Source organism: Myiozetetes cayanensis, unplaced genomic scaffold (assembly GCF_022539395.1).
Source record: "Myiozetetes cayanensis isolate MyiCay16 unplaced genomic scaffold, myiCay2020 scf21, whole genome shotgun sequence".
Classification (NCBI taxonomy): Eukaryota; Metazoa; Chordata; class Aves; order Passeriformes; family Tyrannidae; genus Myiozetetes; species Myiozetetes cayanensis.
The window spans coordinates 1,108,132-1,131,999 of NW_026087423.1; the positions used below are offsets into that span (position 1 = coordinate 1,108,132).

Sequence of the window (23,868 nt, forward strand, 5' to 3'; positions counted from 1 at the left end):
CCCCCGGCCTGCAGCACAGGGCACGGGGAGGGGAACACGCTCCACGGAGTCCTCAGGCTCCAGAGTGAACTCGCTGAGCCCGACACAGCCCGGCACACCCATCCCCTCCCGTCCCGGGCTGAGGCCCCGCCGCAGGGTGAGGGGGCCCCAGAGCTTTGCTTTTCCTTAAAGCCAAGATTCCAGCACGGGAGCTGCCCCCGGGAGCTGCCGGGCCCTCACTGCCCGCACCCGGAGCAGGCAGGGCCCCCCGGGCTCAGCGGGGCTGAGGGGTCCCAGTGCCGGGGTCCCCCGTGCTCACCTGGGGCAGGCAGGACAGGGGCAGGAGAAGAGGCAGGACCAGGACGGGCAGCGCTGTGTGTCTGTGTCTCCTGGCGACGACCGCAGGGACCAGTCTCAGCCTGCCTGGGATTCCTCCCCCCGGCCTCCACAGCCCCCGCTCAGACCCTCCCCCAGCTCCCCTGGGCCTCCTCCCGCCCCGCACACAATCCCCTGGGACAGCTCCTTCCCACCATCCCCAGGGAATCTCCGTAGCTGGGCACCTTCCCCTGAGCCACCTCTCCTGTTCCTCCCTCCCTGTTCCTTCTCCCCTGGGCCACCATCTTCTCCCCTGGGACATCCCTGCCCCCAGATGATCTCCTCCCTTGGCTTCCCTTGTCCCTGGGCAAACCCTTCCCCAGTTCTCCTTCTCCTCTAAGCTCTTGCTCCCAGAGAACCTCCTTCCATGGGCACCTACACCTGGACCTCCTCCCCTTGGACACCTCCTGCCTGGAAAAACCTCCCCTCTATCAACTCCTCTCCTGACCTCCTGCCCCACAAACCACCTTCCCTGGACCATCTCCTCCCCTGGGCAACTTCCATTTGGATTCTTCTCCTTTCCTGAACAGCCACTTCCCTGGACTTCCTCATCCTCTTGGCAACCTCCTCCTTTGAACAACCTTCCCTAGGCCATGTCCTCCTGCCCCCCAAACCACCTTCCCTGGACCATCTCCTCCCCAGATCCTCCTCCTTCCCTGAACAACTTCCCTGGACCTCCCTGTCCTCTGGGCAACCTTCTCCTTTGAATATTCCCTGGATTTCCTCACCTGGATCTCCTCCCTTGGTCCCTCCCCTGCCCCCATTCCCCCAGGAGCTCCCCCACCTCAGGGCTCCTCCAAGCCCCCCCCACCTGCAGCCCTGGGGAGCCAGTGACCATCTCAGCACCGCGGCTTTTAAAACTCCCGAATCCAAGTTTTATTTCCGTGTAGGAGAAGAGGGATCACTCACAATATATTATTGTTCAAAAAGAAAATACATTCAACAGCATTTACAGTGGAATGACATTAAAATCCTCCAGGAGGAACAGAAGGACCAGGAGATGGTGCTCTGGTTAAGTGCTGCTGACAGATGAACTCTGGAAGATGGAGCAGTTTTTTCAATTAGCCTAAAATCCGGGGGATTCCTGGGTTGGGGTGCTCCTCGTGCTCCCCTGTGCTCCATGGAGCTGTGCAGGGCTGTGATGGGGATTCCCAGATGGATGTGGCCATGGGGGCACATCAGAGAGGACCTCTCAGGGCTCCAGAGCCCAGCAGGACCCTCAGAGCCAGCACTTACGGAGCAACATCCTGCTCCCTGCCCTCCTCTGCTGCGGGAACACCCGGATCCAGCTCTGGGAACAGCCTGGGCTGGAATTTCTCCCCTCCCCAAGCTCCCAGGTGACACTTGCATTGACACAGCAAAAAAGAAAGTAAGGCATTCTGAAAAGCTCAATTTTTAGCCCATTTTACGAACCCGATTCAGGCCTCAAGTGGGATGAAACCCCCCCGGGACACTTCGGTGCTGCCACAAACCAACCCAGCGGCCTCGGGATCAGTGCCGAGCATCCTCTGCTCCCCCAGGAGGGACACCTGGGGCCGGGACACCGGCAGCTCTCCACAGGCTGAATCCCACATCTGATGAAGTCTGGATCAACCTGCATCGGCTTTCCTGAGCCAGGGCAAAGCTCCAGGAAGGGTCAGAAGGAGTGAACACCCTGGAGCAGCTGCTGTGACACCCAGGACTTGGGAAGCAGCTTGGAGCATCCCACTTCCAGGAATCCTGAGTGCCGCCCCTCAAACCCCCTAACATATTTCCAGAGGAGAATGTCTCTGGAAAACCTTTTCCATGCTACTGCATCCAGCTTTGGAGGAAAACACAACTTCCCTGCTTTGGGAATCACTCCATCACCATCCCCTGACCTCGGGGACGAGCCGAGGGGAATCGTACTCGTGCTGCAAAAACTCAGACAGACACTTCTGTCTTCATCATTTTTCATCTATTGTGTACCATAGAAATTTAAGCAAAATAATTTTATATATATTTATATATATGTATAAATTAGAAGCAAATAAATAAGATTAAAGGGTCCCTTGAGAGCAGTGGGGGCTGTCCCTCACCACGGTGACGCTGTACAGGGGCTGGAGGGACTGTACACGCGGGGCTGTGGGGGAGAATCGGGGTGGAGGTGCTGGAAGCTGACCAGGAGGAGACTGATGGATGAGGAACCTGATTGCATAAGTGTCCCATGTGCAGCCTGGATATTCCAGTTACCGTTGCCTCGAAGTTCGTTATTGCTAATTATCCTCTGACGGGGACGTGCCGGGAGGCAGCGCCAGGGTGATATGGTGAAGAGCCAGAGAGGAGGACATCAAAAATTACATCCAACAGGACAAGTGCAGGTGTCCAGCTCTCCCTGATATTCTCTGGCCCAGAGGATCCCACCTTTTGGGGGCTGCCACCCCCCTGCTCCCCTTCGGTGCTTCGGGGCTGATCATCGGCAGCGCTTGCTCCGCTTCTCCCGGCGGGTCCAGGGCCACGGGAAGGCCGTGGCACTCAGGAAGGGTGAGGGGGGACCAGGGGTTCCCTCAGCCCCAGTGACCTGAAGCTGCTCCAAGGAAAGCCCAGCCATGAGGGAGGAGAGGGAAGGGATCCTGGAGCGGGTGCTGGGACCCTCTGGACTCATCCCGTGCCAGGGGACTGCGGCCAGACCTGTCTGGCTGGATGGGGAAGACACAGGGGTAGGAGATCCAGGCCCAAGGCTCCATCCCAGCAGCACCACGACATCTCTTCCTTCCTCTCCCACCCAGCTCAGCAGGGAGACACAGCTGGAAAATCTGGCACCGAGGTCCAGGCTCCTGCCAGCCCCTGGATGCCGGGATACGGAGCGGGGACACGGACCCTGGAGCATCGCTGGGATACAAAGCTCTCCACTGAGTCTGCCTGGCGTTCCAGACCTCGGCAAGGCCATTCCCCCTCAGATGTGGCTGCAGGAAAACCAAACCAAACCTCACTCAAACCACTCCCGCAGAGCATCACGGTAAAGACAGTCCCAAGCCCTGACTGAACACACCAGACTGTGGGGAAGCAGCTCAAATGCTCTTGAAAAAAACCAAAAAAAACCAGGTCAAAAAACCAAAGTCACCAGCAGAAATATCCTAATTGGTTTTACTGGGATGACTGGGCACTGCGGGAACCACCAAGAGCCTCCGGGATCAAGCGCCACGGCCCCTGGGGGGACAGTTTTCCGAGCAGGACTCAAGGTTGTTCGTGTCCGTCTTTGAAGGAACCCGAACCAGGAGCAGATTCTTTTTTTTAAAAAAATAATTCCATAAAGTCCACACAGAAATGGGAGGGGAAAAAAAAAAACCATGGCAAAGAGAAGAGCTCACACAAGCGCACGGCATTCCCACACCCCGGGCATCTTTGGAAGTCGACGTCTCGGCCGATGGAGCCGAGGGATACAGGCAGTGAATATCCCAAACCCAACCCGGCTCCACGTGTCCTCGTTCCCAATTAGTCGCTGAAAAAGCCATCATTAAAAAAAAAAAAAAAAAGAAAACAAAAAAAAAGGATGCTGTTTATTAGTGCGTAAAAAAATAGGTTTGGAATCCCTGTTTCGACCTTTGCATGTGTTGACTCGGGGGTTGCCCAGGGAGCTGCCGGCGGGGCGGTGCCGGCGTGTCCGGGCTGTCCCTGGGCTGTCCCTGGGCTGTCTGTCAGGGTGTCCCTCGGGTTGTCCCCAGGCTGTCCTGGTGTCCTGCGGGGTGGCCCCAGCGTGGGCAGGGGCTCAGAAGATGTCGGGGCACACGCTCCAGTCCTGCTTTTCCTTGGCCTCCCAGTAGCCACCCTTGTAGACGCAGATCAGCTCCCCGGTGACGGCGTCCACCTTCCGCTCGAACCACAGCGGGATGTACCCCTCGTAGTCCTTCCCTGTCCCGGGAGGAACACAGCGTCAGCCACGCTTTTCCACCTGAAATCCGGCGGGTCCCACGCCTCCCACGGCCACACGAGAGCCGTGGGATCCATCCACCCCCTTCCATGTCCCACGCTGCCCCTGCCCACGGACATCTCGGAGCACCTCACCTTCCTCCAGGGCCTCCACGGCCTCGGCCTCCCTCCTGCGGCGCACGGCCCGCTGCTTCTCCTCCAGCCGCTGCTTCTCCACGTTGGCCTCGTCCCAGCGGCCGCTCTCCATGAGCCGCTGGTCGGGGCGCAGCCGACTGTCCGTGGGAGCCACGCGCTCCTCGGGCTCGTTCAGCGTCAGCGCCAGGTCAGAGAAGAAGTACATGTTCTCCGCGTTCTCCCTGCAGCCAGACAGCCCTGCTCAGGATGGCGGGGTGGGGTCCTCCTCAGCAGGGCCCCCCCAGCCCCTCGTGGCCCTGTGTCCCACCCCAGCCCCGCTGATCCGCTCCTGCTGTGCCAGAGGTGTGCCAGCCCTGGTGTGTCCCAGCCCCAGGGCAGTGCCCTCCCTGTGCTGCCACTGCTGGGGCACCTCCAGCTCTGGGGGCACTTCTGGGCCCCTCACACAGGAGAGACACTGAGGGGCTGGAGCGTGTGCAGGGAAGGGAACGGAGCTGGGAAGGGGCTGGAGCAGCAGGAGCAGCTGAGGGAGCTGGGGGGGCTCAGCCTGGAGAAAAGGAGGCTCAGGGGGGACCTTCTGGCTCTGCAACTCCCTGACAGGAGAGGGGAGCTGGAGGGGGGTCAGGCTCTGCTCCCAGGGAACAGGGACAGGAGGAGAGGGAACAGCCTCAAGCTGTGCCAGGGAAGGTTTAGATCGGACATTGGGGTAAGTTTCTTCATGGAAGTGGTGGTCAAGCACTGGCACAGCTGCCCAGGGCAGTGGTGAAGTCCCCATCCCAACAGAAGATCCCCAATCAGGGACAGTCAATGGGTGCTACCAGAGGCTGGAGACTGATTTGAGCACAGCCCTGCTGTGGGCAGAAGTGCCAAGGGAGGATTGGTCTCCAAAGGGATAGAGTGACTGGTGGGACAGGATAACCAGGGACTCTCCAGCAAGGCAAAGCAGCCAACATCCCTCCCTGCCATAGCCCACAGCCCCAGAAATCCAACCAGACCCCCTGATGGCCCCAAACCCACCCACAAGGGTCCCCCAAAGCCACCCTCGCCTTGCAGGGACCTGCTCTTCCCTCCCACCCCAGAAAGAGCCACTCAGCCCCCTAAGTCCTGGTCCCTGCCCATGTCCTCAGGCCTGGGCACACAAAGCCCCTCATCCCATGAGGCCCAGGGAATGCCAACCCCATCCCCATCCCCATCCAGCACCCTGTGCCAAGGGGACTCACGGGAGCGGGTACTTCCTCCACAGGACCTTTGGGGACAGGGTCTGGTACACGGTTTTCTGCTTGCCCTCCGTGCTGGTGCTGCCGTGGCTGCTGTGCAGGATCTTGGAGCACTCCATCTTCTCATCCCACGTGCCAGACATGACGTAGTGGGCTTTGCCATCGGCGTCACTCACCACCCCTGTCACCTGGCAGGGGGAGGCGGCATTTGGAAGTGCCCAGAGGGGCAGAACACCCTCCAGGTGCCCCAGCTGGAGCAGCTGGATCTGGTGCTGTGTCTCCTGAGACATCAGCCTCATCCAGCACAGGGGGAACATGTGGCCATTCTGACCATGCACAGGTGGGTCTCCAGCCCACCCAACCCCTCCAAGGTCTCAGTGTTGCAGCTCCAGCACATAGAGAGCCAAAACAAGGGACATGGAGGTTAAAAACTCAGGACATGGAGGTCCCCCCAGCCCTCCCTGGTGACCCATAGCTGAGGAGCCAGCACAGCCCCTCAGCCCCGTGCTGAGGCTCATCCCAGAGGTACTGGGAGCCTGTGAATCCAGCTCAGAGGGAAGAGCCAGCTCTCACCCCAACCCAGGCTGGTCACTGATGGGGACTCACCTTTCGGGGCACATCCCTGGAGAAGTAGCTGTAGGGGGTAAATTTCAGCTGGCATTTATCTTTGGACTTATGGTTAACAATCTCTATTTCACCAGACTGGATAAAAGACACAGAACCACAGCAGGGAGAGACAGAGCAGGTGTTAGTTGTAGAGCAGGTACAAATCAACACAGGGTACAGCACCACGGCCGGCTGGAGCCCCTGCACCACCCACCCCTCCCTGCCCCTCGGAGCTGCAGGCCTTGGGAAGAGCCGGGAGGAGCTCCAGGAAGCCTCCCTCGATCCCTGCCAGGGAAGCAGAGCTTTCCACCACGGCAGGAGCACCCCAGGAGGGCAATGCCCAGCCAGGTGAGGCCAGGCAGGACCCAGTCCCTCACCCACAGCCACCAACCTGGTCGATCCAGAGCTTGCCCACGATGATGTTGTGCACGGTGGAGGTGACTTTCCTCCACACATAGTGATTCCCACTGGAGTGGAACTCGAGGTGGATGGCACCTGGGAAGAGAGGGGTTCTCTGAGTCCAGACAGGGCAGCCCCCAGAACCCACCACCACCTCGTGCTCATCCTCAGAGCTACCCCAGCCCCTTCACCTGCATCTCCCATTCTCTGTCCCCAACCGGGGCTGGGGCTGGATTCATCCCTGCTCTTGCTGCACACCCTCTCCCTCATCTGCTCCAGGAAGGGAGGTTCAACACCTGCCAGGCCCTCTGCCCTTTGTCAAAAATACTCATTTTAGAGCAGGTCAGAAACGTGCTGCCTGGCTGACTCCCAAGGCCAGGCACCAGCACCGCTCTGGGACCAGCCCTGGGCACAGTGCCCAGCCCAGGGACAGGCAGAAGACAAATAAAGCACTGCAAGGAGGCAGCTTATTGCATCCAAAAAGGATTATTTCCAAAGCAAAGTGGCCTCCCTTTGCAGCTGGCATCATTTCCACTTCCAGGGCAGATGAGTTATCGTGGGATCGAGCCAGGAGCACAAATCTGGGCTCCTTACATTGCTCAGGGTGGAATCCACTGAGCCCTGCGTGAGCCCAGGGATTCCCAGAGCCCCAGGTGAGCCCAAGGGATTCCCAGAGCCCCAGGTGAGCTCAAGGGATTCCCAGAGCCCCAGGTGAGCTCAAGGGATTCCCAGAGCCCCAGGTGAGCCCAAGGAACAAGTTTCTTTGAGCTTTGGGCGCTGCATGAGCAGTGCATGGAGCCCCAACCCCGATGCTCCCGGAGTGCATCACCTACCCAGTGGCATGATGGAGAGGTATTTGCCCCTGAACTTGCTGGCGATGGTGATCTCCTGCCACAGCGTCCACCCTCGCCGGGAGTACACGTGGTGGGCGGCTGCTGGGGGGTGGTGGCTCACCTGGGGACAGGAGAACAGGTCATAAGGTCACAGCTGTCAGGTGAGTTATCAGAGCAGGACTCCTCAGGGAGGAGGCAGGTCCATGCCAGCTTTCACGCTAAGGATGCTCCAGGTGCTGTCCTGGACACCCCACTTTCCTCCTGGGCATTGGGGTGACCCTCCATGAGGTATCCTGGCTGCAAAAGGAGGTGTGCCCATCTCCTGCCAGGATTTGCTAAGGCTCATTTCACAGCATTATCCATAATATCTTAGCTCGAGCACCCATCGTGGTGAGTTGCTACAGTGCCATGATCCCAGGACATGGTTCTGCTCTCCAGGGATCCTGGATGAGAAACAGGGAAGTGTTGGCACCCCAGTAATCCCAATGTAACAGCACCTCTCCTGCCAGCAGCAGTTCCCACTGCTCTGCCTTGGAACTCCCGGGGACACAGGTCCCCAACTTGTCCAAGACACACAGTAAGACTTTGGCTTTGCCTTTACAGACACATCGGGCTGGAAAACAAAACATCCCAAATCCTGAGAATGACTTGTTAAAGGATGATGTTCACCCCCTGCCCTGGAAAAGCTGTCCAAAATGAAGTTGGGAGCAGGAAAATCTCAGGCAGAGGGTTCTGCCCTCATGCAGGGTCTCAGCTGGTGGCACAGCCCAGCCTGGCACAGGCCACCCATCACCAGGACCCACTGACTCCAGGCCCCGCGGCCCCGCACAGAGCTCAGGGATGGTTTTCACTGCTGCAATTACAGGCTGAGTGCCCCAAGCTCAGGATTACACACAGGGGCAGAGCCAAGGTCTCACCACCAAATCCCAGTCACCAGTAGGAGGAAATCCTATTTGGATAACTGGATTTCAGGCACTGGATTATCAACGCTTGGCTCAGTATGTTGGCTGAGCAAGCACAGGCAGCATCCAAGGAAAATTCTGAGAAGTGGGAAGGGTGTCTGACTGTCTGTCTGTCCTGTGTCAAAGTCACACTGTCACTGAAACATGCCCCTTGAGGTGGCTCCAGGGGGTATGGAGAGGCTCCACTCAAGGACCAGAGGCTCTGGAGCAGGTCTGCTCCCAGTTACACTAATCCTGATTTGGGGTGAAGCTCATGTGCTGTGCCAGCGAGGGAGGGACTCAAGGACAGGCAGAGGGCTGCACCCAGGGATCAGGCTGGCGTGGAAGGGTTCAGGAATACCAAATTTGGGGGAAAACTGGGACCACCTGGAGAAAATAATTCCAGGCAGAACAATTATCTGGAAGGGAACATGGATGGAGGAAGGAAGGTGGTGGAGAGGACACTGAAGGGGTAAGAGCAGGGATGACAAAGTGTGGGAGTGGTGTGGTCAGAGGTGTCCAGAGGCACCTGACAGACAGCCCTGGCCTTCAGCATCACAGCCCAATGAGGCTGATAAATCCACCCAGATGTTCCAACTGTAGCCAGGAGGGAGAGGGTTGCCGCTGGCTAAGGGATGGATTGACCATCCTGTTAAGGAATCAGCTACTTCCCATGGTCCAGGCCAAGCCAGGTGACAGCCAGGAATCTCTGCCAGGTGAGGGCAGGTGAAGGTGTGATGCTGCTGAGGTGGGTGAACCTGAGCTCTGTGACATCCACAGGGGCTGGAGGGACGTGGTCTCTGACCTGGCTGCTGGGGGTAGAGCAGGAAGGGGAGGTAGATGTGCAGGCAGGAGGGCAGGTGTGCAGGCAGGAGGGCAGGTGTGCAGGCAGGGGGCTGGTGTGCAGGCAGGAGGCTGGTGTGCAGGCAGGAGGGTAGGTGTGCAGGCAGGAGGGCAGGTGTGCAGGCAGGGGGGCTGCAGCCAGGGGTCAGGTCTGGCAGTGTCCCACCTCGCTGCAGCCACAGGCATGAGCTCCCCAGGCTGGGATGGACCACATGGGGACAAGCAGAGCTGGGTGATGTCGGGCACACAGCTCTGGGGGGTGTGAGGGGACAGCAGAGATGTGAATCTTGGGGATTATCTACAGCAGGACCTCCCCTGTGTCACGAGCAGGGGTCACCCTTCCAGGAGGCTCCACAGAGCCTGTTCCCCATCACTGCCCGGAGCAGCACGGCCGAGAGAGGTGGGATGTGATGGAATGTGATGGGATGTGACAGGATGTGATGGGATGTGACAGGAGGTGCCATCCCACCTCAGGCCAGTGCTCTGCAGGAGTCTGATGGGTCTGGGCACCCACCACCATGGAGGGGCTTTGCTCACCCCTGGGTGTCCTGCAGAGCCCGGCACCCGCTGCAGTGACCACCCCAAACCTGGGGATGGGGGGCTGTGACTTGGAGGAGACAATGACAAGGGACATGGACAAGCTAAACCATGTTAGGGGGACATGGGGATGCTGGTGCCAGCCTGAGCCTCCTCACTGTGTACTCCCAGTGTGTCCTGAGACAGACCCTCTGGAGAAAAGAGAGCCCCCACAAAGGGATGTCCTGCCTGAAAGGGGTAGCAAATGGCCCTGTTCCTCCCTAGGAATGCAGGCTGGACCAGCCAACTGTGCTAAGCATTAAACAGTCCATTATCTCCACAAGTCACAACTCATTCAGCACTCCAGGCAGTTAATTAAGACCTGCTGGTTGATCAATGTGCACCTGCTGTGCCCTGTGGTCAGAGCATGGGCCTTTCAGAACTCCTGGGGCTCCTCCAGGCTGTGAAACTAAAACATTTCAGTCCAGTAGGAAAGAAATGAGATCCTGAGACACCTTCCAGCACAAAGAGACCCTGGAAGAGCTTGGGGCATCACTGCATAGAATCATCACTTAAATCACGGAATCACGGGAGGGTTTAGGTTGGAAGGACCTTAAAGCTCATCTCCTTCCACCCCTCTCCCTTCCACTATTCCAGGTTGTTCCAAGCCCCGTCCAACCTGGCCTTGGACACTTCCAGGGATGGGACTGGGCAGCCACAGCTTCTCTGGGCACAGCTGAAGGTAGCTGGGGTAAGGAGAGCTTCTCCCTTGCTGTTCAAGTGCTGAGATGTGACAGGAGCTCCAGCTCCAGGGAGCTGCCAGGACACCTTTGTCCTCCCCTCCCACCCCTCCTCCTGCTCTGCAGCTCTGCAACAAGTACACTCTGCTTCCCAAACATGGAAGCAGGCTGTGCCTGCTGCTGCTCCTGCCAAGGCCAACAGCATCCCACTGGCTCTCCTGGTCAGGAGGAATCATGGAATCATTAAGGTTGGAAAAGACCTCCAAGATCATCAAGTCTAACCTCATTCCCACTAATCCCTATCATGCAGTGCCATGTTTACCTGTTTTCTGAACACCTCCAGAAATTTTTCCTAATATCCAACCTGAACCTGCCCTGGCACAACTTGAGGCCGTTTCATAGAATCACTGAATCATTTAGGATGGAAAAAACCTCCAAGATCACAAGTCCAGCCTGTGACCCATCCCCACCTTGTCACCCAGCCAGAGCACTGAGTGCCACCTCCAGTCATTCCTTGAACACCTCCAGGGATGGGGACTCCACCACCTTCCTGGGCAGCCCCTTCCAGTGCCTGATCCTTTCCATGAAGAAATTTCTCCTGATATCCAACCTGAACCTCCCCTGGTGCAGCTTGAGGCTGTTTCACAGAACCACAGCATCACTGATATTGGGAAAAGACTTCCAAGACCATCGAGTCCAACCTGTGACCCATCACCACCTTGTCAGCTGGACCAGAGCACCCAGTCGTTCCCTGAACTCCTCCAGGGACGGGGGCTCCACCAGCTTGTCCCTGTCCTTGCCTTTCAGTAACTGCTGGGAGAGGAGCCCGAGGAAGGCTCAGTGTGAGGAGAAGCTTGGCCGTCCTTCCCCGAGCAGGGGGGACACCCCCGGCCCCCTCACCTGCTCGCAGAGGGAGCGGAAGCCGAGCTCCTCCAGCCGGTCAAGCTCGTAGGTCTCCCCCAGCAGGGGGTTGAATGGCTTGGCTGTGCGGTGGACGGTGGTGGAGTAGGAGGACACGGAGAAGGCGGCGACGAAGCACATCTGCTCCGTGGAGCTCTCGCACTTGACCGCCTTGTCCAGCAGCTCGTGGTACTCCAGGTCCTCCGTCAGCCGCTGCAGCATCGACAGGGGCTCGTTGAAGTTCACCTGGAAGGAAAGGAGCAGGGTCAGGGAAGCAGGAGAGACACCCAGGAGGCATCACCAGGCCCTAAATACAGGCAGGGAACACATGCTCTGCTCCCGAACAATGCCACGGGAGCACCAAGGCTTCGAAGGCCCCAGCTGAGGTGTGGGGCAGCCCCATGGGATAACCAGGGACCATCCCAGGCATCACCCTGATCCCCAAAATGAGCCTGAGCAGCTCCCTCCTGCCTCCCAGCACCATCCCACAGCCACAGCAATACAGGATAGGGATGTGCTGCTCCCCAGGTTGTCCTCACCACCTCCTGGTAAAGCCATCCCTGTGCCAGGTTGATCCAGCTGCTCAGAAAACCTGGAAAAGCCCCATTTTGGGGGCTCCCTGCTCCAGGGACTCCCACGGCAGCACCCTTAACTTTTTGCTCTGAAAATACTCAAATTAAAAAATAACTGAAAGAAAGATGGAGCCTCAGAAGGTCTTCTGCCTCGAATCCACATGAAATTCACTTTTTAATGTCAGATCAGAATAAAGAAATACATTTTAGAAAGAGCAGATGGTTGAAGGATGGGAGAACCACTTCTGTAAGCCAAGTTAAATATTTCATGGTAAAGAAAACAAACTCCAGATTCCAGGACTTAGCTCTTTTTAGATTTTCCACGCAGGGAAGTGGCAGGGATCTTACAGCATCTGAGAAAAGAGAGCTGTGCAGAAAGAGCAGCATCAGATCCACAGAAAGAGCAAATTATTTGGGACAAGTCTGGGGAGAGATGCAGGGAACAAAGCTGGCAGCTCCATCCTCAGCACTGCTCAGGCAACAGTGAGGCAAAATCCCTCCATGGGGGAGGAAGATGAACCCACCCAAATCCCAAATCCTTACAGCTATTCTCCTCCTTTTCAGAGCTGCAGGTTTGCACATCAGAGGAAAAATTCAGGAGCTGTTTGCACGAGAGGTTTGTCAGCCCATCACATCCCCCAGGAAGGATCACAGAACAACTCAAGAGCATCTCAGAAATCGCCCTAATTCATCAAGACTTCAGTGAAGCCCATGGAATGAGAAATCCCATCACTCAGTGAGCACAATGGTTGGTGCTGATGAGCACTGATGGTTTGTGCTGTAAGTAACCACATTTCCAAACTGAATTCCCCAAGCTGCCTGTTCTGCTCCCTCCTCCTCCTTTTCCACAGTGGCAGCTCCAAAGTCCTCCCTCGGCAGCTCCACGTGGATCCTCAGAGCTGCCTCAGTACCCCCTGTACCCCTTCATGGACCGTGGGAAGGATTTCAGTGGCTGTTGGAAGGAGGTTAAATTGCCTTGTTGCCCACAGGCTGCTTGTTCTTGGGGTGAGTCTCCCAAAGAACTGCTCACATGTGGCTCAGCTTGTGGGGTGTGTCCTACTTATTGTCACGGAATCATGGAATGGTTTGGGTAGGGAGGAACCTTAAAGCCCACCCAGTTCCACCCCTGGCCATGGGCAGGGACACCTTCCACCAGCCCAAGTTGCTCCAAGCCCTGTCCAACCTGGTCTTGGACACTTCCAGGGATCCAGGGGCAGCCACAGTTTCTCTGGGTAACCTGTTCCAGGGCCTGCCCACCCTCACAGGGAAGGATTTCTTCCCAATATCCCACCTAACCCTGCCCTCTTTCCTGCTGCCCTCAGGTTTGGACTTTAGAAGCTCCTGGGAGGATTTGACTGATAGGGAAGGTATAAGTTTCCTCTCTCCATGCACCAGCAGCTGCTGGGATTTCACATCCTGAGATTATTCCTGTGCCCATCACACTTGATCTGCTGCTGCTGCAGAAACACACCCGGCCAGGGCTGGGCATCTCGGCTGGAAATAGCACAGGGAAGAGACAGCTCAGCACTCTCCCCCACAGCTCCGAGCTCTCACTCAGGCTCTGCCTTAGGAAGAGACAAAACACAACCAATTCAGCATCCAAGCCCCTTGGAATGTGCTCCTTCCTCTTTGCCCAGCACAGGACGGGCCCTGAACACGATTCCAGGGCTACAGATCACACTTTGCTGGGTTAATCCCCCTCCAGCCAGCACAACAACCCCCAGGCACCCCAGATGGTCACAGCTCTCCCAAACCTGCCAGGCCCTCATGATTCTTGGGGATATGGCACCCAGTCCCATCCATGCTGCTCACTGGTGCTGAGTTGCTGAGGACAGGCAGCCTGAGAAGGGTTGGTTTGCTCTGAAAAAACAGGGCTGCAGTTTTGGGGAGTTTGGTGTGGCAGTATTTAGCTCAGGCACAGTTATTTGTCTGCTAGAATTAAACACACCCCCCACTCGCCCTCTGTGCAGCCAGAGGGGCTCCTCCAGACACCCCCCCAGCAAAACCTCTCTGACCATCACAGGGAGCCTTTGCCCCTGGCACCTCCTTCACTGCAAAGCTGCCCTTTGTAAGGAAAATGAGACACTCTGGGTCCCTGGGGTGCAATCCAGCCCTGCTGTGGTCAGTGCAGGTGGGGCTGAGCCCCAAAGTGTCCTGTCCCCAGGAATTACATCACCAGGAGGTACCTCCTTCATGAATCCTCAGGGATTCACAGTGTCCTGGGGCTCTCCATGACTCTGTAACAGCTGGATTTGCAGAGGACACGTGGGCAATGTTCCCTCTGCTCCAGCCAACCCTGGAACAAGGACATGCTGGAGAGAGGCCAGAGGAGGCCACGGAGATGCTCCCAGGGCTGGAGCCCCTCTGCTCTGGAGCCAGGCTGGGACAGCTGGGGGGGTTCACCTGGAGCAGAGAAGGCTCCAGGGAGACCTGAGAGCCCCTTGCAGGGCCTAAAGGGGCTCCAGGAGAGCTGGAGAGGGACTGGGGACAAGGGATGGAGGGACAGGACACAGGGAATGGCTTCCCACTGCCAGAGGGCAGGGATAGATGGGAGATTGGGAAGGAATTCCTGGCTGTGAGGATGGGGAGGCCCTGGCCCAGGTTGCCCAGAGAGGCTGTGGCTGCCCCTGGATCCCTGGAAGTGTCCAAGACCAGGCTGGATGAGGCTTGGAGCAACCTGGGCTGGTGGAAGGAGTCCCTGCCCGTGGCAGGGGATGGAACTGGATGATCTTTAAGGTCCCTTCCAACCCAAACCATTCCATGATTCTACAATAAGAATCAGGTGGTTTCAGAGGGTTTTGCCAGTGCAAAATCCAGTCCCCTGGGATGCAGTTGCCCGTTGGTGACATGCTCCTATCCCACTCAGGGCTGCTGAGAGGGACACCTGGCACGCTGTGCCCACCACAGCCCTCAGCAGGACCATCCAGAGCTGGAATCCAAATCCTTTGGCCAGCCAGGAGTTGTGCCCAAACTAAACCCTCTGTGCCAGCCCTGGGTGCCAGGGACACGCTGACTTACGGGCATGGGGATCTTGGAGAGCTCTTTGCCGATGCAGTTCTTCATGATACTCCAGAGGTTAAGGCTGTAGTTGGGTTTGTCGGGAATGCGAGTCCGTCTCCTTTTCTTCGGCAGGAGATCTTTGCACGTGGACTCATTGTAACTGCTTTGATTTGAGCTCTCAAAGACCTGTGGAAGCAACAGAAGAAACATAGGTTTGAGCTGGACATGACCCAACCTGATCCAGCACCTCCCAGGAGCAGCACTCCCAGCTCAGGAGACACTGTGTGCACCTGTGCTGGGGAGCATTGCTGGAAGTCTGTTCTCCAGGGAAATATGGGTACACTTGTCCCCCCAATACCCTCCTGCTTCCCTTAGGAAAGTATTTAGGATGCTGATGGGAGACTGTTGACATCTGTCCCCCACCCACGGCTCATGGAGCAACCACCAGAGAGCGCCTGCGATTCAGATGGAAGGTCCCTCCACAGCCAAGTCCTCTCCCGCTCCTCTCCCTGGTTTATTCCCACCAGAACCATCCCTCCCGCTCTGCCAGGCCAACTCACACTGTCCTCCAGGTTCCAGTCCTCGGGGTGGCCCTCGCTGGCCCCGCTCAGGTTACTGCCCGAACGCCTGCGGGAGGGAAACATGGGCTGGTGAACGGGGGAGAGGGCAGAGGAGGGGAGAGATGGGGCTGGTGTAGCATCACCCAGAGCATCTCCCTGCAGCACCCTGGGGTGCTGCTGGGATGGAAACAGGGTGACAGAGGCTGTGCACAGGTGCTGGGAGGGGATGCTCAGGAGGGGATGCTCAGGAGGTGACAAAAACTCTGCCTTTGTCACCAAGCCCAGTGATGTGACTGTGGGTCAACAGACACCTCCCAGATACCCAGGGAGGAATAAGAGCAGGTGACGCAGCTGAAGGGCAGGGATAGATGGGAGATTGGGAAGGAATTCTTGGCTGTGAGGGTGGGGAGGCCCTGGCCCAGGTTTCCCAGAGAAGTTGTGGCTGCTCCTGGATCCCTGGAAGTGTCCAAGGTCAGGTTGGACAGGGCTTGGAGCAACCTGGGCTGGTGGAAGGTGTCCCTGCCCATGGCAGAGTGTAGCAGTAAGATGAGCTCTAAGTCCCTTTCAGACTAAACTATTCCAAGATTCTATTAAGGCAAGGTGCTCCCTGCCTCTGCCAATGCTCCGAGGGATCTCCCTCCAAGTCCCTGTTCCTATCAGCTGCTGGGGCAGAGGACTCAGCTTTCCCACAGGACAGGCTTGACACCTGCCCTTCCTCACTTCTTCACTATAGCTGGGGCCATCCTCAGCCTCGCTGGCTCCAGGAATGCAGGAGCAGCCAGACAGGGAGCCCTGGGCAGAGGCTGGCAGGAGTTTGGGAGGAGTTTGCTGGGGGACTTGTCCACAGAGTGACCCCACAGAGTGGGAGGGATGCTGCCCTGGGGCCTGAGCCAGATGCCAGGCAATGCCAGCCCTCCCTATCCCTCCCCGCAGGGCTGGGGGCTCGTACCTGTGGTGTTTGGGGTCGGCGGTTACAGTGATAAAAGCTGGTGCATCCTCCATGGCATCGAAATACTCCGTCTCCTCATCTTCATCACTGGCCTCTCCCTTTGCAGACTGCACAGTCCCTGTGGGCACCCTGGGTGTGAGACACTCGGGTGCTGCTGGTCCCCTTCAGAACCCACCGAGCTCCTCCCCGTGCCCCCTCCACGCTGGCTCCCTTTAGAGCCTGGCCCCCTCCTCTCCATCCCACTCCACAATGGGAGGATTCCATACCAATTTCTGACTCCTAAAAGCAAGGATGTGCCCTGCTCCCCAGTCCAGGCACACAAGACTCCCATGCCATGTTCCCCAAAAATGCCCCGGGCTGCCTGGGGCTGACACAAGCGCGTGACTCGCACACCCAGCCGCGTGTGATGCGGCTCCACTCCAGCACCGCCCCAGCCACCGGGAAATCCGGCTGGGATTAGAGCAGGAAAAAACAGTCACGTGCTTCAGGTGATGCTCAGGGAGATTTCCCAGCCCTTGGGTTTTCCAGCCCTGCATTTGTAAACATCTCCCTGCTGCGGTGGGAGAGATGGATGGCTGCGACATCGGGAGCAGACACTGATGGAGGCCCTGCAGCTCCCCTGCTCCTGCCCCGTCCGGGGGAATTCAGCAACTCCCTTCCCACATCACTCCCACGCTCTCCGGAGGAGCAGGGTCACCACCTCAGCAGGGTTTGTGCCTGTCCCTGCAGCCATTTCCACCCTGCCCTCCCCAGCTGTGCCTCAGAATTGTTCAGGCTGGAAAACCCCTCTAAGACCATCGAGTCCAACCATCCCCCAGCACTGCCAAGGTCACCACTGACCACGTCCCCAGGTGCCACATCCATATGGCTCTGAAATCCCTCCAGGGACAGGAACCACTGCCCTGGGCAGACTGTTCCAATGACTGACAACCCTTTCCATGAAAAGAGTGTTTCCTAATATCCAACCTAGAGCTCCCCTGGCACAACTTGACCCCCCCAGCTGCTGCTGTTCTCTCCCTTGGATCTTATATCCTTTAAAAATAAGACCCAGCACTATTTGCAGTTTGTGTAGCTGTAACTAATGCTTCCCTCAGGGAAGGACATTTGGCAGGAATCCACAAAGCTGTTGGATCTTACTGCAAACAAGCCCCTGGCTGTTCCACTGCCACCCCACACAGCCAACTTGGCAGTGCCAGGGCACCGTGGCCGCCCGGAGATGTGCCCATCGATGAGGGCTGAAGCTCCCAAAATAGTCTGGAATAGCATGAGTGAGCTGGGAACGCAGCCCTCTCCTGCATCTGTGTCCTGGGGACATCCAAGTCCCCAGCAAGGACGATTAGGAATAATTATGGCCCAATGGGATCCGTTTAAAAAAGCACCTCGGGCTGGCCGGGAGCAGCCCAGCGGGAACCCCGCAGCCCCTCCCAGTCCAGGTGTCCCTCCCTGGCCGGTGCTCACCCTTGGCGGTGCTGGAGATGCTGGTGGTGGCCGAGGCCAGGCCGGGGGCGCCGCGGCAGGCGCGCTCCAAGCTGTTGTGCTGCTTGGCTAACTGCTCGATGGTCTCCTCCAGCCGGATCCGCTGCTCCCGCTCATGCTGCAGCAGCCGCTGCCATTTCCGGCTGTGGCTCTCAGCTAAGTCCAGGAAATCGCGGCAGGCCTGGGGAGGAGGGGACAAAGGGACAGGTCAGCCCCGGCACAGCTGGGAGGTGTCACACGGTGACCCCAGAGCTGGTTCCACAACACCCCCCTCCTCCTCTGCACGATCCCCACATCCCCGGGGCCAAGGACAGCTCAACTCCAACCACCCAAACCTCCAAGGAGATGGCAGCGACACAGACAACCATCCTGAGGAGTCCATGGAGACTCCATGGTGTCCCACCTCCGTGGCAGCCTGGCCCGGTGTGTCCCCACCCCACAGCCTGTCCCTGTCCCCATCCCTGACCCTGCTGTGGTCCCCAGAAGCCCAGGCTGGGCTCTCACAAACCTCAGCCAAGCCTTGAGATCTCAAGCAGCCACGTCCATCCCCAATCCAGCAAATGAGGAGAAGCTGGATGGGATGTCCACCATGGCCAAAGGCCTCTATCCCCTCCCCAGCAGGCTCTGGGGAACCCCCAGCCATGGGGACACCCACAGACACTCTGGGCACAGGGAAGGAGCGCTCAGGGGATGCTCCAAGACACAGAGCACCAGGCAGGGGACAGCTGGGACACCATCACCCAGCCCTGGGTGCGCCAGACTCCCGGCGGGAGATTTCCTGGAGCAGGATGTCCACCCAGGGCCGGAATGCTGCTGGCTGTCCCACACTGCCTTATCCCAGACAATAGTCTGACAGGACAGAGCCGGCCCTCACAGCTCTATTTTTAGGTTACTTTCCATCCTGGATGGAACCTCGAGTCCCTGCGGCTTCGCCACTTGCTTTGCCATCCGCCCCACGTGCAGCTGAGCACAGAGGCTGCTCCTCCTCCTCCCTCCCCCAAATCTCTGCAAGGTAGGACACACTGAACTTCTTCTCTACATTTAAAATGTGATTTTCAGGGAAATCCTCCAGGAGTTTGGAGGCAGGGAATCAAACCACGACACAGGGAAATTATTTTGCTTGTAGGCAAATGAACTGTGATTGAGCTGCAGCTGCCTCCAACTCGTCAGCATAGTAAGGTAGGTCCTCTGGATAAATGCTGGCTGAAGAACTCAAAACTACTCAAAAAGGCTATAACCAGAGAGTTTGGGATGTCTGAAAGACTTCCAGCCATCCCCAGGACTCAGCTATCTTCTGTTTCCAGCTATTTGGATTCCACACATGATTTATTCAGCTCCTGGCACGTTACTCAGAATTTGGGCTGCAGGTGGCACCTGAATATCAAGGTATCTCCTCATCAAGCAACAGGTCCTGATTTTTTTCCTGACATGATTTTACCACAATCTGTCCAAGAAAAGCTCCAAATCATCAAAAATCATCAAACCTTTCCTTTGGATAGCAGCAAGATTTGGGTCTCATCCAGGAAAGAAGTTTTTCCTCTGATAACATCAGAAAGGATGATAAGCATTAGGTTTTCATGCTTTAGATGAAGAAGTACAAAGCAGAGGGAATGAATATCCCACCATCAGGAAGAAAAATGCAGGGAGTGGGCACATGTTGGCTTTGGTGACATCCTGAACGTTGCCACCTCACCCTTTGGAAACCACTCAACTCCTCTCCCCACCTCAAGAAGTCCTGTTGGCAGCCACCCCCAGCCCCAAAGCCCAGGGGGGCCCTGCCCTGATGCTTCACACAGCAGCCTCTGGCAGCTCAAACCCCGAGCTGGCCACTCCTTCTGTCCCACTGCTGTGCTGTGCTAAGAGGATCCAACAAGGACAAGTAATGGGATAGTGGCTGTGACATTCCCAGCCCAGCAAAGCTCATTCTGTGCTCCAAAGGTCCCTCTCCGCAGGCAGAGGGCACAGGAATGCCCACTTTGGCACAGAGGGTGGGAACTGCCTCCAGCTCAGGGGCTGAGCGCCTTAAAACGATGCGCTGGGAGATGACCTGTAATTATCCGACTGCAATTAACCACGGCTTGGAAGGTGTGCTGGGGAATTAGGGGGAAAGGAGGTAATTACAGAGGAGCCAAGGGAAGGCAGGGCTCCGTGTGGGCTGGGAGCTGGAGAGGAGAAATCATTCCATAAATTGATGAGAATCAACGTCGTAATGAAAAATCACAGCAGGTCGCACCTCGGACTCTCCCGTCCCAAGGTATCCAAGCTTCACCGAGAATCCATGGTGTATCCCAAAGGGAAAATTGCACTGACAGGCTTCATTTACAGCCATATAAAAAATCCAAGTGATGGAGCATGTTTGTCAGCATTGCAGAGCGTGGGGATGTTTTGGGAAGATTATTGGGATGATCCTCACACGGCCCCAGGTCCCAGCGGAGGCTGCAGGTACCTCCACAGAGCAGGTCAGGACGATGCATGTTCCACACAGCATCCCACAACTTATGTCCTTGTGGATTTAGGAGCCACCTGGGGTACATACAGGGTTTATTCTGCTTTGAAAAACTGTCAGGTCCTTCCTCTGCAGCCTCTTCCTCTGCAATTCAGACACTGGTTTGATGCAAACCCAGATCAAGGGACCCAGATCAACCCAGGCAAGGATCATGTTTGCTCCTTGGGAGACAAGTTATGCCAAGGGTGGCAGCAGGAGAACATCCTGCAGGAGGGATCCCCCAAGCCCAGCCCCCCTCTGCCAGCAGCAGCCAAGCAAATTAATATTATTAATTTGGGTTTGCACCCCCTAGAGCCAGACAGCACAGAATCCCACAGGGATGTTCACCAGCACCAAACAGGGCTCAGGGGGTCTCTTTTCACTGTCTCTATTGACTCAACTCAATCCTGAGCCAAAACACACCCCAGAGCCTGGTGTGGAGCAGTGGCAGCACCAGCCCACGAGCTCCCTGAGGCTGCAGGGCTCCAGGGTGAGTAGCTCAGACAGGAGTATCCCAGCTCATCCCTCATTCCCATCATTATCCCCCCGGCTCCATGTTCCAAAGGTACAGACAATCCCAGCCAATAAGCAGGAGCAATACCTTGAAATCCAGCTTATAAAATTCTCAAGAGTTGTGGCTAAATGTAGTTCCAGCTGAAGCTGCTCAGGGTTGTAAGACACAGCCACAAATCCATGCCAGGCTGGCACAGGGACGCAGGACACCGGGAAGAGGCTCCTCGAGGAACCTCTTCCAAAGGACAGGGCAGTGCCCAGCTGCAGGAGGAAGGCACAGGAAAAGTGATTCCCCAACAAGCTGCAGGGCTGGGATGTCAAAGCCATGTGCACCTGAAGGTACAGCCTTGGCAGGAACTGCCCTTCCCAGAGCTCTGCCAGGACCATCCCTCCAGTGAGCGGAGAGATGGGCAGAGGGTGTTGTGCCCATCCCCACATGCACCCCATTCCACCAGGTTTTCTCCTTCACAGGAGGGGATGGCAAGTACAGGAGGTGACAAAACATGACCTGGATTTGCCCCAGGGCCAGAGCTGGATGAAATCCCAAACTCCCAAAGGCTGCTCCACTTCAGCCCCATCACGGTGCAGTCAGGGTTGGAGAACAGTGGCCAAGGTGACAGGTCACCAGTGACCAGAGATAAGAGCAAGGTCCATCCATCTGCAGTCCCAGGGAATCCCAGTGTTACCTGCAGCCAGGTGGCAGGAGGGACAGAGGTGCTTTCTCCTCTTCTCCATGGCTGGACCAAGCTGTTGTGGCAGGTCCTAATCCAGCACTGAACAGTAGAGCTGTAAATCACTGCCAACACAAGGAGGCACAGCCAAGGTGGCCCAAAGAGCGTGTTTTCATGGAAAAATATCATCAAGGTTCCTGCAAATTCCCATGGAGTAAGAGAAAAGGTGCCATCAAGACCCTGCTGGGGAGCAGGAGGTGAGAGACGGTGCCAACAGCCGTGGTCTGTTCCATGCCCAGGAGCTGCTGCCACCAGGGGCACATTTAGCACCTTTCACACATTTGTCATGGCAAATATACCCGATTTCACAGCTTGTTGCAGGCTAATGGGAACATCCTTAACAGCCTGGAGATTATTTATGCAGAGGAAAAGGAGCTCGAGGTCACCACTGTCCTGCCAAGATGGTGGAGTCACACACCCACAGGGATCTGCCTCCTCAGTGCAGCAAACAGTCAAAATCAGATGGAAGGCACAAAGAGATGAGGTTAATTAGCTTGAAAGGGTAAATGATCACAGCAAGGTCTGCCAGACATCATAGAATCATGGAATGGTTTGGGTGGGAAGGGGTCTTAAAGCTCAGCTTGTTCCACCCCTGCCATGGGCAGGGACACCTTCCACCAGCCCAGGTTGCTCCAAGTCCTGTCCAACCTGGCCTTGGACACTTCCAGGGATCCAGGGGTAGCCACAGCTTCTCTGAGCAACCTGTTCCAGGGCCTGCACCACCCTCACAGGGACAGGATTTCTGCCCTAGGGGGTTGACCCATAGGAATGAAAACCTCTGGGACAGCCCCAGCAAGGCTGAGCATTTCACCACCTCTGATGCAATGCCAATGGATTCCGAGGGCTCACACCTGCAATCCCACCTGCCCCCAGCATCCCAGAGGAACAGCCCTGCAAATCTAAAAATCTAACCTTTGGGGAGGAAAAATCCTACTAGGGAAGTGCCTGCTGTTGTGGGAGCAACATCTCCTGCTGCTCAACCTTGGGACAAGGAGCCCTTCATCGCCCAGGAGTGACACGGGGGGAGGCAATGCCAGCTGCGCTCAATCATCTCTTGTTCAGCAGTGAATTATCCAGCAGGAGCATCGCTCCACTCATCGGGGACAGAGCGTGGTGCTGTGCCTGCTGCCTGGAGATAAGTGCTCCCTTCCTTCCTGGAGTCATCAAAACCCTGGGACACAGCTGGCTGCTGCTCGCTGCAGAACAGCCTCCCGAGGGAAGGGCGGTTTCGGAGCCTCTGTTTAGATCTCAACACTCACACCGTGTCAGCCACAAAAATCAGAATCACACAATCATGGAATGGTTTGGGTGGGAGGGGACCTTAAAGCTCATCCCCTTCCACCTCCTGCCATGGGCAGGGACACCTTACACTAGACCAGGTTGCTCCAAATGTATCCAGCCTGGCCTTGACAATTCCAGGGATGGGGCAGGAGCTGTTTGGTGAGAATCACAGAGCGTTTGTACCCAGAGAGGGTTAATTTGTCCTTCCTCCCTCCAAAAATACTCTGAGCAGCAAGAAAAAGGGGAAATACAAGGATGGAGCCAGCCTGAATCCGAAATCATCCTGCACAGGCAGTCAGATGGCAAGGAGACGTGGTTTGGAGTGTGGTCATCTGCTCCACAGTGACGGTCCCTGCAGCCCAAGGCCAGGCTGCTGGTCACCACCAGGAGCACATCAACACAGACTGCTTAAGTAACTGCAAATCTGTCCCAAATCCTTGGAGTGACCCTCAGCCAGCTCAGGAGCATCCCGGCTGTCTGAAGCACATTCAGGGACACTGGGAACTGCTTCTCCCCAGCCAGGGCTGGTTGGAAGAGCCTAAAAAACAAGGTGACATTGCATAAAAACCTGTGAGGGCAGCAGGTGCAGCTGCAACACCGAAAATCATCCCACTTCATTTGCATCCAGGGAAAATGGGTACTACAGAAATGCAGAGATGGAAAAAATCCTTAGTGCCCCAAAGAGGAGTAGGAAGACACCAGAACAGAGGCTCCAGCCCACCTCGCTCAGTGACATACTGAGCCAGACCCTCAGCACTTGAACAAGCTGGTCCCAAAATCCCTGACTGTCCCATTCCAGGTGGTACCTTGTGCCCTAGAAGTGCCTGCTTCCCTTTGGCAACTGGGAGTTCCCTGAGAGTCACACAATGTACTGAGTTGGAAGGGACTCACCAGGATCATCCAGTCCAACCCCTGGCCCTACACAGACATCC

At 56.8% G+C, this 23,868-nt stretch overlaps 1 protein-coding gene across 3 annotated transcripts in view; it reads right to left on the minus strand.

Annotated features, from left to right (window-relative positions):
- Positions 1-1,206: 1,206 nt before the first annotated feature.
- The window catches only part of OSBP2 (oxysterol binding protein 2), a 102,059-nt gene continuing 79,397 nt past the window's right edge, over positions 1,207-23,868 (minus strand). For all 3 annotated transcript variants that reach the window (XM_050318254.1, XM_050318253.1, XM_050318255.1), the window contains 11 exons: positions 17,909-18,107; positions 16,451-16,568; positions 15,502-15,568; positions 14,960-15,127; positions 11,370-11,615; positions 7,430-7,550; positions 6,589-6,692; positions 6,198-6,293; positions 5,595-5,779; positions 4,378-4,598; positions 1,207-4,224 (listed from right to left, as the gene is read on the minus strand). In XM_050318254.1, the coding sequence (XP_050174211.1) occupies positions 4,082-4,224; positions 4,378-4,598; positions 5,595-5,779; positions 6,198-6,293; positions 6,589-6,692; positions 7,430-7,550; positions 11,370-11,615; positions 14,960-15,127; positions 15,502-15,568; positions 16,451-16,568; positions 17,909-18,107 (1,668 nt within the window). In that variant the 3' untranslated portion in view covers positions 1,207-4,081. The remainder of the gene's footprint in view (positions 4,225-4,377; positions 4,599-5,594; positions 5,780-6,197; positions 6,294-6,588; positions 6,693-7,429; positions 7,551-11,369; positions 11,616-14,959; positions 15,128-15,501; positions 15,569-16,450; positions 16,569-17,908; positions 18,108-23,868) is intronic.